At 42.7% G+C, this 20746-nt stretch overlaps 1 protein-coding gene across 2 annotated transcripts in view; it reads left to right on the top strand.

Moving 5' to 3' along the window:
- The window catches only part of ext1c (exostoses (multiple) 1c), a 71683-nt gene that overhangs the window by 40246 nt on the left and 10691 nt on the right, over window positions 1–20746 (top strand). For both annotated transcript variants that reach the window (XM_080045614.1, XM_080045615.1), the window contains exon 3: window positions 17004–17097. In XM_080045614.1, coding sequence (XP_079901740.1) covers window positions 17004–17097 — 94 coding nt within the window. The remainder of the gene's footprint in view (window positions 1–17003; window positions 17098–20746) is intronic.

Genomic DNA, 20746 nt, shown 5'->3' with positions numbered 1-20746 from the left:
GGAGTGAACGTGTCACCATGACAGGGGCAGTTTTCTGGCAGCAGGAGTTATCGATGTTTAAAGGAGTAAAAGTTGACACTTTAATTTGGTCTTGAAAAACACATACACAATAGAACGGCATCTTTCTATAAACTGTAACTCTGCTTTTGTAACTGCTGAACGTCGTTCCTCCGCTTGTATATGTGGCCTATATAAACACCCATGGGAGTGTCTTTGGAATATATCACTGCTGTCCTCAGAGCACGAAGAATTAGTGTTTGAAATACGAACTGCTGGGAGCAGCAAGACTTACACCGCAAATAAAAAATATAATCCTAGCTCGCTTGCCTCGCACCGAGGTTCTTATGTAGATTACTTGAGTATTTTAAGGATTTAATCAGGAGCCGACGATGCTGCAGTGTCTCGTTTGTGAGTGTGTGTGTGTGTGTGTGTGTGTGTGTGTGTGTGTGTGTGTGTGTGTGTGTGTGTGTTTTACCCAGTAGCGTCTAGCTGACTAATCTTTAAAATCAAACACTGAAGCAGTCACTACACCGGGACATACAGGTAGAAACAAACAAGTGTGAGCACGCACACACACACACACACAAACACAGATATGCAGATGCACTGATCTCCTCGCCCACACGTAGTATGCCTGTTCGTGTGCGACTCCCCAGGGTGGTGTCAGGGCCCTGACTGATGAAAACACAGCGGCGGTGTCAACGCCATAAAACAAAGGCTGCAGTGTAGATGAGCTGCCAGCCACACCTCCAGTGATGGATTTCACCGCCAGCACATTTGCTGCTGAAAACAGACCATTTAGTCTCCCTGCCGCTCTCTTTCTTCTTCCCCTCACCACTCGCTTAATTTTTCCACCTCTCCTCTGCTCTCTCGCTTCCTCCATCAAGTTTAGCACTTTTAAACGTCTTTTGCATTTTGCCGGCATCCTGGATTTTCCCTCCTCCACCTCCGGTCTTCACACTTTTCTTCACAGTTCTCCGTGCCCTTCGGCCATCTTTGGCGGGTTCAGTGACTCATGTTTATGACCCTTTCAAAGGAACACATCTGTTCTCTGCCCATCCCATGCTGTCTGGTCTTCTCTCTCTCTCTCTCTCCCTCTCTCTCTCTCTCTCTCTCTCTCTTTGCTTCACTTGCCTACACACGTCTGCAGCCGACCCGCCTCAGATTGTCTTTTGTCCATTCAATATCCTTAGCAGCTGAGAGGGGTCACCGCGAGCTCCAATATCCTGTAAAGCCTCCCCAAAATAAGGGCTCTGTGTGTGTGTGTGTGTGTGTGTGTGTGTGTGTGTGTGTGTGTGTGTGTGTGTGTGTGTGTGTGTGTGTGTGTGTGTGTGTGTGTGTGTGTGTGTGTGTGTGTGTGTGTGTGTGTGTGTGTGTGTGTGTGTGTGTGTGTGTGTGTGTGTGTGTGTGTGTGTGTGTGTGTGTGTGTGTGTGTGTGTGTGTGTGTGTGTGTCCAGTGAAGATCTACCACAGGTGAAAACTGTCAGGCAGAAAATTGCCAGATTTGTGTGTTTTTCTTTCTGCGGCTGTGATAATCCATTTTAGCCGGAGAAGGTCATTCAAAGTTTTGAACCGTCCCGGAATAGTTACCGATCTGGTTGTTGTTGTTGTTGTGCATCCAAATGTCACGCCTTTCCTGAGTCAGACCCCACTGCTTACTAATGGCAGTCCACATCAGACAGAGAGGTGTTAAGCCAGGCTTGATCATGACTCATCATGACCCAGGGTTTTTTTTTTTTTTTTTTTTTTTTTTTGGGAAGGTTTCGGCACAGAATTCAAGATCCCTGAAATATGCAACACCCTCCAAGTCGTGTGTGTCTATTAATAGAAGATGAAATATCACGAAGAGAGAGACGGATTATGATCACAGCGGGGAGCCTCAGCAGAGGAAGAATCTTTCCTGAACGGTCTTTATAGTAGTCCCACTCAGCAATGCATAACAATCAGGGTTAATATCTTGCTATTACAGTGCAAATATTGAATTTTTAGGTGTTTTGCGGGGAGAAATTTGTGAGTATTTTTTTCATACTCGCTAAATCCTATGAACATATTTGTCTAACGATTTTCCTTTATTCAGACTTATCTTTACGGTCCTACAGAATGTGACAGAAATAGGCTACATTTGATGGAGCACCTTGGTGGCCGTGTGTCATGCCATATTACAGCAACATCTCTGGTTTAAATGATCTATGTTGCATATCAAACACCCCTCTCTTTCCCCATGTTTACTGTCTGCATTCCAGCTCTCCAAAACTATTTTAGAAATATGAAAATCCCCCTTTAAAGCGGCTACGAGTAACATTTAAATATCTTTTAAACAGCCTCATGTTTCCTCTGATAATCATAAATGACCTTGTAATTAACCCTCTAAAACTTTTTTTGTTCAGCTATTAAGTTCCAAACACATCAAAATAATTATTTAAATTTGTATTCATTTATGTTTTGGGGGCTATACAAAAGCCGTCAGTACGGTACGTACGTTAAAGGTGTCGGCTTAAAGGCATACTTCACCGGTTTGAATATGAAGGTGTATTGAATTCTGAGATCCTATGTAGGCCTTTAAGTACACATCCAGTGTTTCTCTTTATGTGTTGAATGTAAGTCCAATACTCACTCTTAACTCTGTTTAAATCTCGTCCGACTCCTGAGAACAATATCTGTTTAGCTGCGAAATACTTACAGCAAATAGTTAGTTTAAACACTGATGAGAGCCTAGAGAGTGAACCAAAACAGTACAGTTTAGCAATGGGCTGAAAGATACTCTAACGATCCAAAGAGCAGAGGCACATTTCATAGAATGATGATACTTTGTTGTGGGTTCATCACCAAGAATTACCCTTTTTAGAAAGCATTTTTAATAACCATCTCACATTTTTAGTTTGAGAGGAAAAAAACTAAAATATTCTTTGTGGGACACCCACCGAGTGATAGACATTTAATCATAAGTTTAGTGAAGCCACTTGGAAGTGTCAATTGCACCTATATGACCGTGAAGTTTTATGATAAATGGGCACACTTTTATGAATAGCGGCTCTATTTAGAGATGGCTCAATAAAACCGGCAGCCATCCACTGTTTTATGTTTGGTCGTAAAGCCTAAGGTCGGCCTTTTGACGTCCCCAAAATGAGAATTCATTCTATAGTTTTTGCAGGGTGGCAGTCAATCTCTTGTGACATGATGTTCGGTTAGGTAGAGAATGAGTAGGGCTACTGTTTACCCTGAGTCTGGCAAGTTCCGGGTTGAGGTTGGTTCTTTGAACATTGAACTTCAGGGCAAAGAGTATGTTGGCCTTTATTGTTTTTAGAAGAGCTATTTGGGGCTTTGTGAGGGACATGAAAGGAGGGTTTTCACACACACGTACACACACACACACACACACACACACACACACACACACGTACACACACACAAACACACACCAATGATCCTATAGTCTCTGCAAACTTGCTCTCTTGTATGACTTCAAAGGGAGCCGCCACATGACAGCCATACCTATTTGCAGCCCCACCTGTGTATAGGCTTTTCACCCACTGCTATTAGCACAGCTGCTTGTCTATATGCGTGTGTTTGTTCAGAGCTAAAATGGCTTTAATGACATTGTGTCCTTAAAAGCAGGTCTATTGTCACTGATGTAATGTCTGTTCAAAGGCCAATAGGTGGTCCAGCAATGGCAGTGGTGCAGTTGATGGGATGTGTCTGCCTCTCTATGTGTGTGTCTGTGTGTGTGTGTTTGTTTTGTCGTCAATAGACTACCCGCTGTGCTGCCAGTTGGCATGTCTCATCACGAGGAACCAAAAATTGCCAATTTTCAGTCAGCCCGGAAATAAACAAAACATTTGTCTGCACTTTCCTGTGGTTAGACAATTAAAGGCGCACAATGACACATGAACACACTACAGTTTTGTCTACAACACACTAGAGTTTGTCTCTCCCTCTCTCACACACACACATGTGCAGACTCACAAATGCAGCGTTTCCGACCTTCCGTACGAGTTCACATCACACTTTATTTTCAGCGTGCAGCGGGGAGAAATGGCATTGATGTGTTAATTCACTATGAATAATTCCTCTCCCTTCTCACCCAATAGACTGTGTTGACGCGCGTCTGGCTGCTCCTGCTCTTAGCTTGACGCCTATCTATCCCTCTTTCTTTGCCTTCCTCCTGTATCCATCCCTCCCGACATCATTACTTATGGAGCATGGTAATGAAAGACTCCCATTTTCCGTATTTTCTGAGACCCTCTCCGTCATTTGTCCTCCATCTCTCTCTCTCTCTCTCTCTCTCTCTCTCTCTCTCTCTCTCTCTCTCTCTCTCTCTCTCTCTCTCTCTCTCTCTCTCTCTCTCTCTCTCTCTCTCTCTCTCTCTCTCTCTCTCTCTCTCTCTGCAATGGACATACTGTATAAAGTATCCGAGCCGTAATGGAAACATGAAAGCAGGGTTGCGGCCTGTACTTTCTTGACGGTGCGGTGTGAAAAACAGGAGAAGTGGAAGAGTCCTGGCCTTGCTCGGCTCAATATTTATAAGGAGGAAACCTGATTTCAGATCAGTCACGCTAGACTTGCAGCAGACACCTACCGCTCGCCAGGGGAGGCGGGCAGGCAGACAGACACTGGGCTTTTTCTCATTCTTTCTTTCTATCTTCTCTTGCACAGGGTTTGTGCTGATTTTTTTCTGTCTCAGTGTACCCCGTACTTTCTATCTCTCCGTTTTTCTGTGTGTCCGCTACCATTTTTCCCATTGATAGCCCCCACCAAACACAAAGAGAGAGAGAGAGTGCACTTTCCTCACACATAGACAATCTTATCAAGTCTTGAAAATATGGTGAGAACTTTCAATGTGAACACTGTAGAATCAATACTAATTGTTTGGTCTGAGTCCTACGCATATATCCACTGATATCTATGAAATAAGACTGCTTTGTGTCCGCTGTTCACAGAATTGCCTTCTTAGATGACTCATACAACAGAAAAAGAAATAAGTCTGGATAAGTCTTTTTTTCCCCACCTCTTTTATATATGTCCTTTTATATATGTCCATTAAAAGTAAGAAGTAGCAACCAAGAGCCTGTTAGCTTTTGGTGCATTCAAACAATATATTTTGACACAGGCCAAGGAACCTCTTCGAAACAGAGACTCAAATAATAATTGAGGAATTCAATCATAATGTTCTGCAGTGCAATTAATGGAATGAACAAAAACCTGTTGACATGCCGTGAGACTGTGTGGCTTTTATGGAGCAGAGGAGAGCTGTGGCCCCGAGGCAATTTGCTGTCTTACCCAGACTTTTTTTTTTTTGCAGTGCATCACATTGAGTCATTTAAGGCGACTGGTTTTCATTAAAAAGATAATTTGACCCACTTGCCAAAACACTTGATGAAGAAGCGAGTTGTAATTCTGTCCTCCCTCTTTCTCCTCAACTCCTTGCACTTTCTCTTCTTCCTCATTCGTCTTCTCATCCAGGGGCGAGCGAGGCCACTGACTTCATGGTCATGTTCCCGTGCTGCTGCTGTGCTTTTAGGGCTAATGGACGGACAGCTGTGCTCCCGTTTCTATATATAACTAACAAGCACCACATGATGAGCTCTGTCACACCCTCTCTCCCCGGCTACTACATGAAGCGATGTTAATACTCAAGGAATACCGCATGAGCGAGCGAGCGTGCTCATACGGCTTGGTAGTTATGAGGCCTGTATATCCAAATTTAATCTGGAAGGTTTTTCTGCTCATTTTGCTACTTTTATTTTTTATTTTTTGCTGCTGCTGCTGCTTATCTACTCATTTCTAGCTCAACATGTTAAATGCGGGTTTTATGGCCAAAAATATATTACATTAAATAGATTTAATGAAAAAGCACTTTGATAAGTCTCGCTGGAACTACTTAAAAATACGTTATTTAATGTAGCTTTAATCCGCATCAAACCATATTTTTTGTTATTAAATGGACGTAGGACTAGAATAAAAAGCCTGTTTAGTCTGTCAGTGAAGAATCACATTAACTTAAATCTTGTAATGGAGGCTTCACTCTTTCTGACCCTCCATATTGTGTAATTAAATCAATATGATTTAGAGTCCCCATTTTTATTGTTTTTTTTTTATTTTTCCTTTTTTTGCCACTTGATTCTGTATGTGTGTTGTGTATTTGCGTGTGCGGTCGTCAATGCGATTGAGGAATAAGTAACAGTGTTAAGGGATCAGCCGGTGGTGGGTCGTATTCTCTCAGATTAGAAAGCTTAGTCCTCTCGTCTCTGTAATTAACGAAAGAAAGAGATAAAGACAAAGCGGCAAAGAGGAGATGTACGTACGCATGTAGAGTGGTATTAAAATAAGCTAGTGCACAATCATGCACACGCACGCACACACACACACACACACACACACACACACACACACACACACACACACACACACACACACACACACACACACACAAACACACTGGCAGGAGGAGCAGGAATTGTGTGTAATGACAGGGCGCCTGGCGGTCAGTGTATTTGTGTACACGAGGAGCGTGTGTGGACATCAGAGCAAGAGAGTCCAGAACTAACAACAGATAGGGTTAGCCTGGATATGTGGTTTGTCTAGCAGAGTTCAGGACCTTCCTTATGTCAACAGGGATAATAACTGCAGGATGGCAGGAATGCGGCCGTATACGAAAGCCTCAAACGGAAGGGCAGACACACAAAAATATGCATGTGCGCGAACGCTCAAAGTGGTTTTGGGAAGAAGAAAAAATGTAATTGGTGTTTCTTTAGGAGAAGTGGTTTCTATTCTTTCGCCCATAAAAACAAAGCAGTGTCTTATAGCAACCATGGCTATGTTTTGTTAAAAAAAATTAACATTTTCTTGGATTTTCTGTAGGTCATGTTGGCAGTAATACACTGCTCTGGTGCAAACTTTGTCGGATCAAGAAATACCTTTAACAAAATAGCGATTTTTTCAGCTTGATTTTCATACCTGAGGGGAGAAAGTTGTGTTTAAAATGAATATTTATAAAGTCATAAAAAATTAACCTTAGTCTTAATTTAATAGGTGAAAATGTGATTCTAATTTCAGCGCAGACGACACTGTTGCTACTACAGCGGAGAGTTTCAAATGAGGGAGGTTGCAGCGTTGATTATTGCTGCTTGTTTCTTTTTCTTAAATTGTATTTCAAAATGTCTGCGGGGCACGTGAAGTCAAAAACACTCCAACCAAACCAAATTAATAATTGAATGCAGGTTATATAAGGAAAGAAAATATACATATTAATTATCATAACACAGGAGTTTATTTATCACTCAATGACTCACTCAGGGGAAGCAATTCTGCATCCAAATGCAAAGAGAGAGAGACCGAGAGAAAGAGAAGAAAATCACTCCTTTTTAGCCTGGCGTTCGAGCCCTCAACATTAATGACTCTTGGTAACTCAGGAAGACAAAGCTGCGTGGCAGAAAATCCATTAGTGAGTCTGCAGCGAGATAGCAAAGAGACACAGAGGAATGGTGACTTTTTGATACTGCGAGGCCCACTGCACTGGAGGCATCAGAAATAACCACTTTGTCTTTTTGTCTGTCTGTGAGCGTCTAAAAAGCCGGGTAGAAGTTATCCCCCGTGTCAGAACCCCATGTGGAAGATTAATATGTGTGTGTGTGTGTCCGTGTGTGTGTGTGTCATGGTCAGGGCATGACTCTTTAAGTGTGAGGGAGAGAGGATTGAGATTTGCGCCACCAGCATAACAATACCAGAATGTGGACAGACAATGAGAAAGACCAATAGGTTTTTTTTTTCTTCTGCCTAAAGATTAAACAATAGAGAGCTGAAAGGAAGTTATGGGAGAGAAAGATTGTGAGTCCACGGCTGGACTAAGCTATCATCTAAGGTCAGCACATTTAACGCCTGTGAAAAGTATTCCTTCGCATCATTAAGTATTGATGGCTGAATAGGCAATGATAAAAGTTCAGAAGACATATTTTTTATGAAGAATTTGATGCAAAAGAACTTCACTCAGACTAGACGAGGACAGACACAAACACTTCTTATAGGATCCCATCATGAAGTGAGAAGCTGATAGAGATTTAAAAAACATGTTCAAAAACTTTACTCCGACCTATATGCAACTCACAATCAAGTCACAATCCTGACACACTGTATATAGACACAAGTGTTGAACTTTGTTTCACCCTAAAAATCAAGTCAGTAAAAGACAACAAGGTATTAGAAGTAAGAGCTTACATAACAGTCATCCAACACATTCAAGCAACTTCTTGCTTTACTGCATCATGACTAATTTAAAAATAAAATATGTGTGACCCTCTTAAGTTGCTTTTACAAGGCAGACTGTCAGACTGTATAGGGTTCAAGGATTGAAGGATTATTATCACTGAACATCATTATGTACAGCAGAATCATAACCAATACATATAACACACGCAAACCATTCCAATAAAAAAAGTGAATTCCTCATAAGTTCCAGTGGAGTGCAACAAACTTTGCAATGGGACAAATGGCGTGTAGATTGGCAGTGAGAATCCCACATGGGTTCATGTGTAAGCCTTCGTTTAGCGAGTGGCCAGAGTGAACCAGGGTTTGGCTTGTGTATAGTGCTCCTAGTTTTAATTACACTGCAGACAGTCAATTGAAACGCTGTGGTAACTTGTGTCTCTTTTTTTTTTACAAATCTTTGCCGGGATCTGTAAACAGAACAGCTCCTCGTACTTGTTCTTTCTAAATATAAATTCCATTAACCAGTTTGCCTCGCACTGGGATTCAATTCGAGTTGTGTGCAACTGTTCAATATTTCAGAATTCCATGCCGGCTGCCTGCGAAAGACCACACCGTACACTCTGTCCACTATGATCCTACTCTAAGTTTACTTTCATTTATTTATTTATATATTTTTTTGCGAGGGCAGCCCGGCACATGCAGCATACTACCGCCCTCTTTGGATGTCATGTAAGCTTCGTGGAGGGATTTGAAGGTGCTGAAAGATGAAGAAATGCGGGAATAGAAGATGAATAAAAAGGAGGGATTGATGGAGATGGCTTATCTGTCCATCTGCTATTAAGACAGTCAATGTGGGGGGCGTGTGTGTGTGTGTGTGTGTGTGTGTGTGTGTGTGTGTGTGTGTGTGTGTGTGTGTGTGTGTGTGTGTGTGTGTGTGTGTGTGTGTGTGTGTGTGTGTGTGTGTGTGTGTGTGTGTGTGTGTGTGTGTGTGTGTGTGTGTGTGTGTGAGAGAGAGAGAGAGAGAACAGTTCCTTACGTGAACATACAGCAGCTGCATGAGAGGATTTAACATCTGGATACACCTTCCCTTTCTCTCGTTGATTTGTCTCTCACTCACACATAAGACACGCAAGCTGTGGTCCGGTATATTGGTTTTTTTCTCCACATGAAGATTACTGGAAAGACAGGATGATGAGAAAGAGAAGAAAGGGGGCAGGGAGGGGGAACAAAAAGTGCAGATCACGGGCGGTTTTGCTTCCATGAGACATCGTTGAGACATCCCTCCTCGACGCCTAGGCCAGTGTGGACTGCCGCTTCTCCCTGCTTCTTTCTTTCGGTTTCTCTCTCTCTCTCTCTCTCTCCCTGTGTTTAATGTAAGTAGATACTGGAAGAGCTCATTCCTCTGCACACTGAAACCTGAACTGTCAATTTAGCCTCCTGCCTTTCACTCTGTCCCTCTCTTTCTTCCCTTTCTTCCCTTTCCTCATTTCCGTATACCGTGTCAGCAAATCAGATGAAGAAACAAGAAAGCATTCACAAGTGATGGTCTTTTTTTGTCACATTTCCCCTATTCGGAACTCCTGTTCAGAGAATGGGGTGTATCTAAAAAATTACCAAAAAAAATAATCCCCAAGATAAAAGTTATCAACAAACAATTTCATTAATGGGAGACATTGGATATCAATTAACACTGTTTTGTTTTGTGTCAAAACCTTTCTTATGAAGACTTTATATTTTCTATTAGTCCTTTATTACTTCTGTATAATAAGACACAGCAATACTACGTCTCTGACCCTTCTGCCTTTGCCTCTGCCTGATAGCGTGTTTAGTGCGGATTGCAGACCTGTGCCTGACCCATCGCCTGCAGACAGGAGCAGAGGGTTTTTCGTGACTTTCTCTCCTCCAACCCTCCCTTCCTCCTGAGTCCCAGAGGCTGCAGCAGCTGGCCGGCCGCATACATACTCCCTCTCCCTCTGCTATTCTCTATTCCCCCCCATTTTCTCCCTCCATCTTTTTCCTCCCTCCCTTTTACTGTATGTCACACGTTGCGACGAAAAATTGTAGGTTGTTGCACTTCTATATATAAAGTACAGTGCAGTGCTTTTGTTTTAAAGCTGAGGAGAAACAGGAGGCCTTATTATGGGCATAATAGTTGTCTCATTCACCGTAGACAAACTGTATCATATTACTCACTCTGAGTAAGTTGCTCCTGATAATAGCATCCACCACAGCATCAGTTATGTTAGTGACAGCACAGCAGATAGCATACTCTCATACCAGATAGCATATGGTTATAGAATTAAATGTATTATTCCCATATCTGAAAATAAACTTAAACCACTTTTTAGGAACTGCAACAACAAAAAGGATCTGCGTAGAGCAGTGCAGTGGTGTAGACTATGAAACATAATTGTTCTAGTTTAAAAAAATGTGAGAACTAAACAACTGTACTGAGACATGGTGGTTGTCTCGTTGTGGAGGGACAGCAGACATGTAAAACCATTTGGCAGGAAAGAAAGTGGCAGTATGTGTGCTTTGTTATTGTTAAATTGTGCTTTTTAAGAAACGGAAAACAGAAACTTATTGGCCAGTACATGATACAAATCACGCATTCATCGCGGTGATGTTTGTTGGTGAGGTTTATTGCCTTGGCCATTATTGCATTCGGTGGATGGATGTGTTGTGAGCTGACATTACCAAGACAGTCACATTCCGTCATTCAGGTCTTGCCGTTTGCTCGATGAGGTGCACAACACCGGAATGGAAAGTATTGACAGTCAGGGCCTGTTAGCGCTGTGGCGGCTAATCCATATCCTCGGTCAACCACACACTTGTGTTTGGGCGCACAGGGACTACCGTGCGCACACACAGACGCCGAAGCACGCGCCTTCTATTGACACCTGACCTTTTACAGGAAGCAGAGCGCAGATCAACTGACCAGAAGCCGCTGTCAATCAAGTAGCATCCTCCCCCTCCCTCCTGCACTGTCTCACTCGCTCAGCCGATATTCATTAAATAGTCAGTGTTCAGCACACATAAGGAATGAATGAGTGTACATAAGGGAGCAGAGGATGGAGCGAAAGAGAGATAGATGAGGGAAATGCCATGCATTTTTTAATTGTAGAAATAAACAAGATATCCCAGGCAAAATGGCGGCTGAGAACAAATATAAGGGAGAATCAAGTCAGTGAGTGCAAAGCCAACGGGCGTATGAGAGAGAAACAGGATCAGGAGATGATAGGGTTGAGGAAGAGCCGATTTGCTTATCAGACAACACAAAATGTACACGTTAGCAGTGAGCACACACACACACATGTAAGCACACCTACACAGTCAGAGACTCAGAATGGTGCCACCACGGTAAACATAGCTTTGATGATAGTGGTGTCACACTGAGCCAAATGCCTTGACAGGAAGAGAGAGAGAGAGCTTGCGGTGCAGTGTGTGTGTATGTTTAGGGGGGGGGGACACTGGGTGGGGGTGAGGAACTGAGGCCTGTGTCTCTATTTATGTGTCTGTATGAGACTGTGGCTATCTGAGACAGAAAATGATATTAAGACATCAAGCCTAAGTGTGTGTGTGTGTGTGTGTGTGTGTGTGTGTGTGTGTGTGTGTGTGTGTGTGTGTGTGTGTGTTCTAACTATACAATCAACTTTCTTATCCTTCTACATAGATTGCCTCCATATTGGCTGGTTAATATTTAACGATGTCTGTCCTCCTGGGAGATGGGCAGATTGGAAAAGGGTGGTGGGAGGAAGCAATGTGTGCGTAGACAGAAAATGCACACAGTGATGCACAAATATACACACACACACACACACACATAGAAGAGCTGACATCTAATGATATGGAGTGCACAAACCTTGTGCAACCAAGAGCACACCAATTAAATGAGAATGTATTTATGTGTCAAAATACATGCCTAAACAGAACCACATACACTTTTGGATAATCATTTGAATCTCTTATTAGCAGTTATCAACAATATATGCTATATTTACTTTTTTTTCAGTTCAGTTTCCAGTTCTCAACCTGAGGGGAATATCTGGTTCTATAGCCACTAAATGCTTCACTATGTCCACTATTAAAACATTTTCCCTCAATGTTTTAAAGTTTTTCTCTTATGTTAGCTTGACTCAACAATGAATCAGAAATTTTCTACGGAATAATCGATAGTGAACATAATCCTTGGTTGCTCAGTATACAGTACAGTGCATTCTTTTAGTTGCATGCTTAAACCATAAATCCAGTGTATCCATTCAAATATGCACTTTGCTACCAACAATTATGTAAAAGTGTATCTGTAATCTAATGTAATCCACATCCACCCACTAGATCTGAGCTCAACTAGAATAAGGGCTTATAACAATCATGCAAACCGCCACCCAGTGCCTACACAACATTAATGTAACCCCAACGCCCCCTTTAGTATGCTGTAAGCGCAGATCTGTATACGTGTACGTTACTGTACACATTCCGTATGAATGCTTTCCCACATTAACATACAATGATTCTAGTGTGGTACATTCCTGTGTCGCGCACAATACGAAATGACATGCATGCGATCACGTCCACATGAATACACAGTGAGACATTGTTATCTAGCTTGGTTTACCTACCAGCCAGCAATCACAGACACTATGACTCAATTACTCGCTCATGCAAATGCTAATTTTGTTTTACATGCCTTTATGATTAACTAATGAGGTATTCAAAGAGTTAGTTCACCCAACTTGAAAAAAATAAAAACTTTTTTAACTAACGGTAGCTCTTGTTGGGCCTGGGGAATGTGACAACAAATACTATGACAATTTATAAATGTGTCAACCAGTCAGAGAATTGACTAAATAAACAGGCGTCGGTGTAATGGAAAAGTTGAAAATCAAGAATGAGCAGCACTTCCTTACGGCGATGTTGATGTTTTTATATGAATTTTCATCAAGGTGATGGAATTCCTTCATTTGGCCAGTATTGAATTTACTCTATTCTCCAAGAACAGACAGTCCACTTCTGTGTGGTAATTGCATCCATAAACTGTCTTTGCAATAGATTTTCCACCAAATGTACTTTATGACGATAAATATATTTTCACATGCACCTTAATTAATCTGCCGAATTATTTGCGGATAACTAAATGAATCATTTGGTTTTATGTAAGAAATTGGTGAAAAAAAAATCCCTGTTTTATAAATTTGCAAACTCAAGATGACATATTAAAAATCAGTTTTACACTCAAAGACAAAAAAAAAAGTTGTATATGAGAAGCGGGAACATGTAAACTTGCCATTTTCCCTGAGAAATGCCTTTTATCAAAAATCTAATTTGTTGCTTATTATGAATATTCAACTGACTGGCTAATGGATTAGCGGACTAATTAATATGGCAGTGTAATAATCCAGGACATATCCATATGCATACACAAGCCTACACTGCAACTGTTTTATGTTTTCCTGTGCAATCTATATGCTAATAGACAGTGGACAGACACAACGCATTCTCCAAGGAAAGACACCAGAGAAGGGGACATGGGAGCGTGAAGTAGAGACACAGCAGGCCTGCTCATTTGTTGCTGGAAAACAAAGTGCTGTTAAATGATTTACTTGTTCGCTGCATTAAAGTACAGTCCCTCATTAAAAGGAACAGCCAGCCTGGCCGGCTAGACTGCTCTATTGCACGCAAACACACAACTCATGCACGGGCATTAACCACTTCATGCACAGAGCTGCCTGCTACATTACACTGTCCAACACACACACAGGCACATATGCACAAACACACACACACACACACACACACACACACACACACACACACACACACACACACACACACACACACAGACACACACACAGCAGGAACAGAGAGAGAAGTGGGTCAGACTAACCAGCTCGGTCTCACCACATTTGCAACATTCATAGGATCCCACTGTCTCACGTCAGACACCACACATGAAATCACACACATTAACATATACAGCACTTGCACACACCCACACGCACACACACACACACACACACTACCCGGAAAATATGACTGTTCTCACCCCATTGTGGCGGAACGCAAAATATTTACTCGAGGTAGAGTAAATATATTTACTTTTAGACATGACGCACACTCGGTTACACATTTATTTACTCTCTTTGCTCCAACACAGGGATAAGCAGAGGAGTTGTTCATCCTCACAGATGCAATCTACAAATGAATTTACTCATGCACAGCTAAGTGAATGTGTTTCACCTAAATCCCATGCTCGGAACGAGATTTGGACACAAAATCCCCTTAGAAATGCATTGCGTAAATCTCTGTTAGATTTTTTTTATTTTTTTTTCGCTCGGAGATTTGTTTCAAATGTACATCCATGCCGGAGATTTATATTACTGCGGAATCAAATTCACACGGATCCATCACACGCCAACGCACACATGCATATGTGGGCCTACAGTACAACAGTGGCCATTGGCAAAGCTCTATCAACAGGTGGAGGAATGTTAGAGCGGAACCGTAGCTAACGCCAAACAAGGTCGGCCTTTCACTAAAACTGATGCTAGTGTTTTTTTGTGCATGTGCCAGTGTCAGTTGCCTTGTTTTGACACATCCATATTGAATACATGCTCAAACAGAGACATCCATACAGATCAGGGACTGAGCGTATAGCAGTGTGAAATGATGCCAAAATCAGCAATGAAATCCAAATGTTTCTCACCCAGGGCCTGCGTCTCGTCACTCACAGAGCGTTAAATAAATGAATGTGCGAGCGGGGACGATTGATGGCTGGCATATTTTACGCTGACGTCCCTCCTGCAAATAAACAAGCGGGATGCAGAGACGAGTGAGGGATGAGGAGGAAGGAGAGGAGAGTAGAGAGCAGGATGAGAAGCAGGATTCCAAGGTGTAGTCAGCAATGCTGGTGAATGCTTGCTGTCAAAATCACTTCTTGTCAAAATCAGCAAATATGTCCTCACAATCCATTGCACTGTGTGTGTGTGCGCTGACAAAGAATCTGGTGTTCATACACAGCCTAGGTTCTGTAAATGGAAATGTTGCTGGCTACGGTGGGCTCCCTTTGTTTACATACCAGTTTACAGAACCTATAGGCTGTGTAAACACTGGAATATTTTTACCGCGCAAAGCCGCATACATATTGTAGACAGGTAGCGGATGGTGAGGAGATATTGACTGATTTTGACTGCAAGCGTTCCTGAGAATCACTGACAGCTCCTTGTAAGGGAGGAGGTGTAGTGGGGTGATGAGATGAAGAGATGAAGAGTAGCAGAGTGAGGTGGTTAGGGTTAAACTCTCCCATAAGAGCCTGTTTGTTTCCACCCCAATCTGTTTGCTCTACTGCAGCAGCACTTCACCGTGTGGCCGTTACACCACACGCTGCTTTGCCTTTCCAGGTAGCGGATGAAGGGCGAGCATTGATGCAGAAGTTTCCCCTTTGGCTTCCTCTCTTTCATACGAAGAGTAATATGAAATATGAGTATGAAGAAGTGGTGGAGAATCAGCCGGGTCTGACGTACGGCAGCAGCCAGTGGTGGGAGTAGTGTGTGTGTGTGTGTGTGTGTGTGTGTGTGTGTGTGCACTCTAAAATGTCTTACTTTGGCACCGGTTCAGGCCCTCTTGTCTACAACACAAATCAATAGAGAGAGCAGAGATTAGGGCATATTTACTCAGCCCGATGATGGATATATTTTCCAACATACAGTAGCCCTTCTGAAGTGGTGCCAACATTTCTGTGTGTGTGTGTGACGTGTGTGTGTGTGTGTGGGTGGGGGGGAAGAGTTGGAACATTTATTACCGCATATAATGTGTTCCATTATGACTAAACATCAAAAAATAAAAAAGCCACAAAAAAATAACTGGTTTATTTTATGTGTGACAGATGTTCGATATCATATATCAGAGAGGGGCCTCGTGTCGCCACACTGGCAGGCCATTTATTAGAGGTGTTTGCTATCATTTGGTTTATTACAGAAGTGATGGGGTATGCTGCTTTTCTGTCGCCGCCTTCCTCAGATCAATATATTGATTGATAACGTATTTGCCCATTTTTTTCATTTTATTCTATTCCTATTATCACTTTCACTTGTATACACATAAACATCTGCGTATCACATTTATAGCCCGATTCTCTTGAAGTCCCTATTTAACTGGTTCCAGGCACACCAGCTGAATAGCATTTTTTTTTTTTTGTAATTGAATGTATGCATGTCCTTTCTCTCAGAAAACTATTTTCTAACCCACCGTTTTGGCCCAAGAGAGGTTCACCATCTTGGTTTATTTTCTCAGTGTATCTGAATAGATTTCGTATCCTGCACTGTTTTTCTAATACATAGTTTAATGCAGTTATAATTTTCAAATATGCAACAATCGACCACTTGGTCTCTTGCCACTTGCAAAACTTATCGAACCAATGGTTGTATTTTGTAGTGATTATGAAAGTCCTTGTGTAGTCCTTTCATAATCCATAGCTTTCACTAATGCAGCTCTCATATGTACAAGGGGGAATAACCAGAGCTTCAATGTGCCCCTAATTATAACTATGGCTCAAAATCTTTATCCCATAGTTTGGAGTAAAATCCGTCATTATAGACGTCAGTGTGGAGCCACTCCCTCAAAAAAGCGCCTACAATTCTGCTTAAATTGTCTATCGACTTGTTAATCTTCTTTTGTCTTTGTATTCCCCTTTAAACCGATTTGTTGTTTTGCATCATACAGTATATACTTTTTCCAGCTGAGTAAAACCAAATTAAATGTATAGATGAATGCATTGTAATGGTTGTTCTTCTCTTCTTTGTTAGGTTTGATTACCAGGAGCTCCTCCACAACTCCACCTTCTGCCTGGTGCCTCGAGGCAGACGCCTGGGCTCCTTTCGCTTCCTAGAGTCGCTACAGGTAAACATACAGCGCTCAATGCAATACGCACCGTCAACAGTATTTATAACCGAAGTCTGGTTATCCATATGAGCATGCTGTAGACCTGCATCCCTCAGCATTGGGAGGACCCAAAAAAATCAATTTCCTCTATCAGCTTTTAACAATGAGCGATGGGAAGTTTTGCTCCATTGGGGTTTCTGTGTGTGTGACTGTTGCACTGGTTGGAAGTGGTTGGAAAAAGTTGGGGAAAAATGTCATGTCATGTACGATGAAGTACCAACTGGGTAAACAGATGAGGTTATTTGCTTATGTCGCAAATCACACACTGTCCCGATGAAGAAGATTAGCTCTGTTAATGGTTCAACACTAAATAAACAATAACTATGGGTAGCACAGTAGATTAGCCAGTGGTGCAGTGACACCTCACCTTTACACTCATGTAACACTGATGTGTGTAAAAGATTTCACTTATAGCTGGGGTATATGATTTCTGATTGGTCAAAGTTAACATGAGCTGTACACTTTGACCAATCAGAGCGAGGCTCCGATTCTCTGTTCTTATTGGCTGTTGGGACTGTCCATTCACTTTGCCACGACTGTGTTGGTGTAGAGCGTGTCAGGGAGGGACCGTAGGGGAGGGACCAAAGAGAACAAGTGGAGCGGTTGAGGTATTTGGATTCGAATCTCTATCCCAACTACAATTTTCTCCCCAAATCCTCCACCCCAGCTTTAAGATAAAAATTTAAATATGTCCAGTTTAAAACAGGTTACTGTTATGTTTACTATTAACCCTTTTTCTTAAAAAGATGGCTGTTTTTAAAAGTTTGAACAGACGCCTAGACGTCTTTTCTGTGTTGTTATCAGCTAAGTAAACAACTAGGGAAAAACCAGCACTATAACTTTCCATTCAATTAAATCCTCATGTTATAATCACACTCGGCAACAAATGGAATGAATCTGGAGTTGATGATTCAAGTCCTCAGCAACCAGTAACCTCCCGCTGTATTTTTGGCTAACGTAACACATATCCCTTTCACATTCAGACTCGGACAGACGCCCTACGTCGCAACATTGATTTATATTCTTTGTAAAACGGTGTTGTTCTTGTTCTGCATTCATTCTCGCAGAGTACTTTAGGCCTCTCCGGTTTCTCCGAGGCCCACATATAAACAAACAGCTGAAATCTCCACACACACACTACAGGCCAGGCCAACCATCATCAAAACAACATTAGCTGCACCGTTTCCCCCCCTTTTCATAACAATCTAGAGTGACCGAATTACACTTTTCACAGGAAAGCGTTCAGTCAACATGGAAGTGAACAGTCTGCAGAATGTTTATCCTCCACAGCCTTGGTTTATGTTGTTCTATTTTGGTTATTGACACCTTAATGGTCACATCTGTGAGTATTTTCCCCAGACCATTGTGTTGAGTTGAGTGAAGATAGAGCCGTAAAAGGCTTTATTTGCTATTTGCGAGGCCTTTTAAACTAAAAGGGTCCATTTAACACATGGATGCACGCACACGCTTACACAAACACAGGTATTGTTCGCTTGCAACGTGCAAGTACACAAACAAAGAAGAAAAAGCTGCGAGCAGTGGAGTGAGAGAACAGTTTAAACTGGTGCCTCTGCTGTTGTTCTCTGTCTCTCTCTGCCACCCAAGTCGAAAGTCTCGCACCAGCGCAGGAAGCTGTAGTGGCTGTTTTTAGATTTGCCAAACACCCAAAGCTCTCTGGCTGCTACAATGTTCCCCAGCCACACTGTTCTCCGGGGCTTTTTGTGCGTGTGTGTGTGTGTGTGTGTGTGTGTGTGTGTGTGTGTGTGTGTGTGTGTGTGTGTGTGTGTGTGTGTGTGTGTGTGTGTGTGTGTGTGTGTGTGTGTGTGTGTGTGTGTGTGTGTGTGTGTGTGTGTGTGTGTGTGTGTGTGTGTGTGTGTGTGTGTGTGTGTGTGTGTGTGTGTGTGCGCATGAATGGCCCGGAAGCATCCTTAGGAGTGGCAGCCTGCCCCACCGCTGATGTCTGCTGAATGGACAAATCCACACACAGCCCACTTGGCTGGGTAGCAAGTCATGGTCCCTTTTATCCCTCCTGTCTTCTTCATTTCTCTCTCTGTCTCTCACTCACTCACATACTCACTCACTCACACACCTCTGCCATCCTCTCTTTTCCATTCAAGGGACTTTTTCGGTTGTGGATTTTTATTTTTTTCCTTTTTGATTTTGGTGCCAGTCCAGTCCGCAACTGTCAATTACCAGTGTGCTAGAACACTCCCTGCCAGCTTTCCAATACACACACGACACCACCATTTGCGCACTCCAATGCATACACATTAACTCTAAGCCTCCCCCTTCTCCATCTCCCAATGCAAACAAACCCAAAAACAACTCCACATAGCACATAGGATTTTCATGTAACCCTATACCTCCAGGCATGGGGAGGAGGAGGGGGGCTGGAAATGTTTGAAAATCACCCCTAACAGTGCTTCACCTCTTGGGGAGAAGACTTAGGCGAGCCCTGGGGTGCATTTCAAATTTAGAGGTCTTGGATTTTCGCTCTAGGGTGTATTCGTGCGACCTTGTTTGCAACCTTAAGCCGATTCTGACACACACGCACACATACACATACAAGTCGACCTATTTGCTTTAGTGTCCTTCAGCAGGTCTATTCTCAGATGAAATGCGGGAGCGTGAAAGCCCCCGGTGGGCAAGGGGAGAGAGCCGTTTGATCTCAAACCATTTTGGATGCTGCTGCTTCGGCTGCTGTTCTCTGGAGGTTTAATTAGAAGAAAAAAAAAATCAAAAATAACACCCGGGCCTATCAACACGCCAGACCATAGAGAGCAGGATGGGATGAGCGCAAGAGTGCAGTGGAGGGGAAAAAAGGAGTAGAGAGAGAGAGAAACCGGCTTTGGAAAGCAAAAACATCAAAAACCTGACAGCGAACGAGGAGATAAGGCAACATCAAAAATCAACCTCAATAAAGGATGATGCCTCCATGTATCAGCAGGTTCCTTCTTATTCTCCTCCCATCACCTCAATGCTCTCCCCTTCTTTTTTTCTCTTCCGTTTACCTTCTTCCCTGCATACTTCCCCTCAGAAGCCGTACCTTATTAGTACGCAAAAGATTCAGCCCTCTCAGCCACATATGTGTTTGCAGGTTTGAAAGCCTTTAAACAGACCTCCAGGGCTTTCTGGGAAAAGGAGGGATAGGAGTGATTACTCACTGCAGCCTATATAGGGCCCTTCCACACATACTCAGCTGCACATACATTTACACGCAAGATCCATTGATTGTATCGTCTTGCTCATCCTGGTATATATCACAGTGCCAAGCAGCTGGGGCCGAATACATACAGATTGTGTTATATCTGTGCAGCTGTAGCATGCTGTGCTATGTTGTCTGCTGCCAAAAAAGGAGCCGGCAGCAAGGGAGGAGACCAGTCAGCTGCAACTGATCGCATTTAGATTTTTTTTTGTGTATTAGTTGGTGTATCTGTTACTGTCTCTAGACACTAAAGTGTGTGTGTGTGTGTGTGTGTGTGTGTGTGTGTGTGTGTGTGTGTGTGTGTGTGTGTGTGTGTGTGTGTGTGTGTGTGTGTGTGTGTGTGTGTGTGTGTGTGTGTGTGTGTGTGTGTGTGTGTGTGTGTGTGTGTGTGTGTGTGTGTGT

This window comes from Ammodytes marinus (assembly GCF_949987685.1).
Source record: "Ammodytes marinus genome assembly, chromosome: 17".
In the NCBI taxonomy this organism is placed as follows: domain Eukaryota; kingdom Metazoa; phylum Chordata; class Actinopteri; order Uranoscopiformes; family Ammodytidae; genus Ammodytes; species Ammodytes marinus.
Note: the sequence above shows the minus strand (reverse complement) of the source record. Positions and strands in the feature narration are given on the sequence as shown.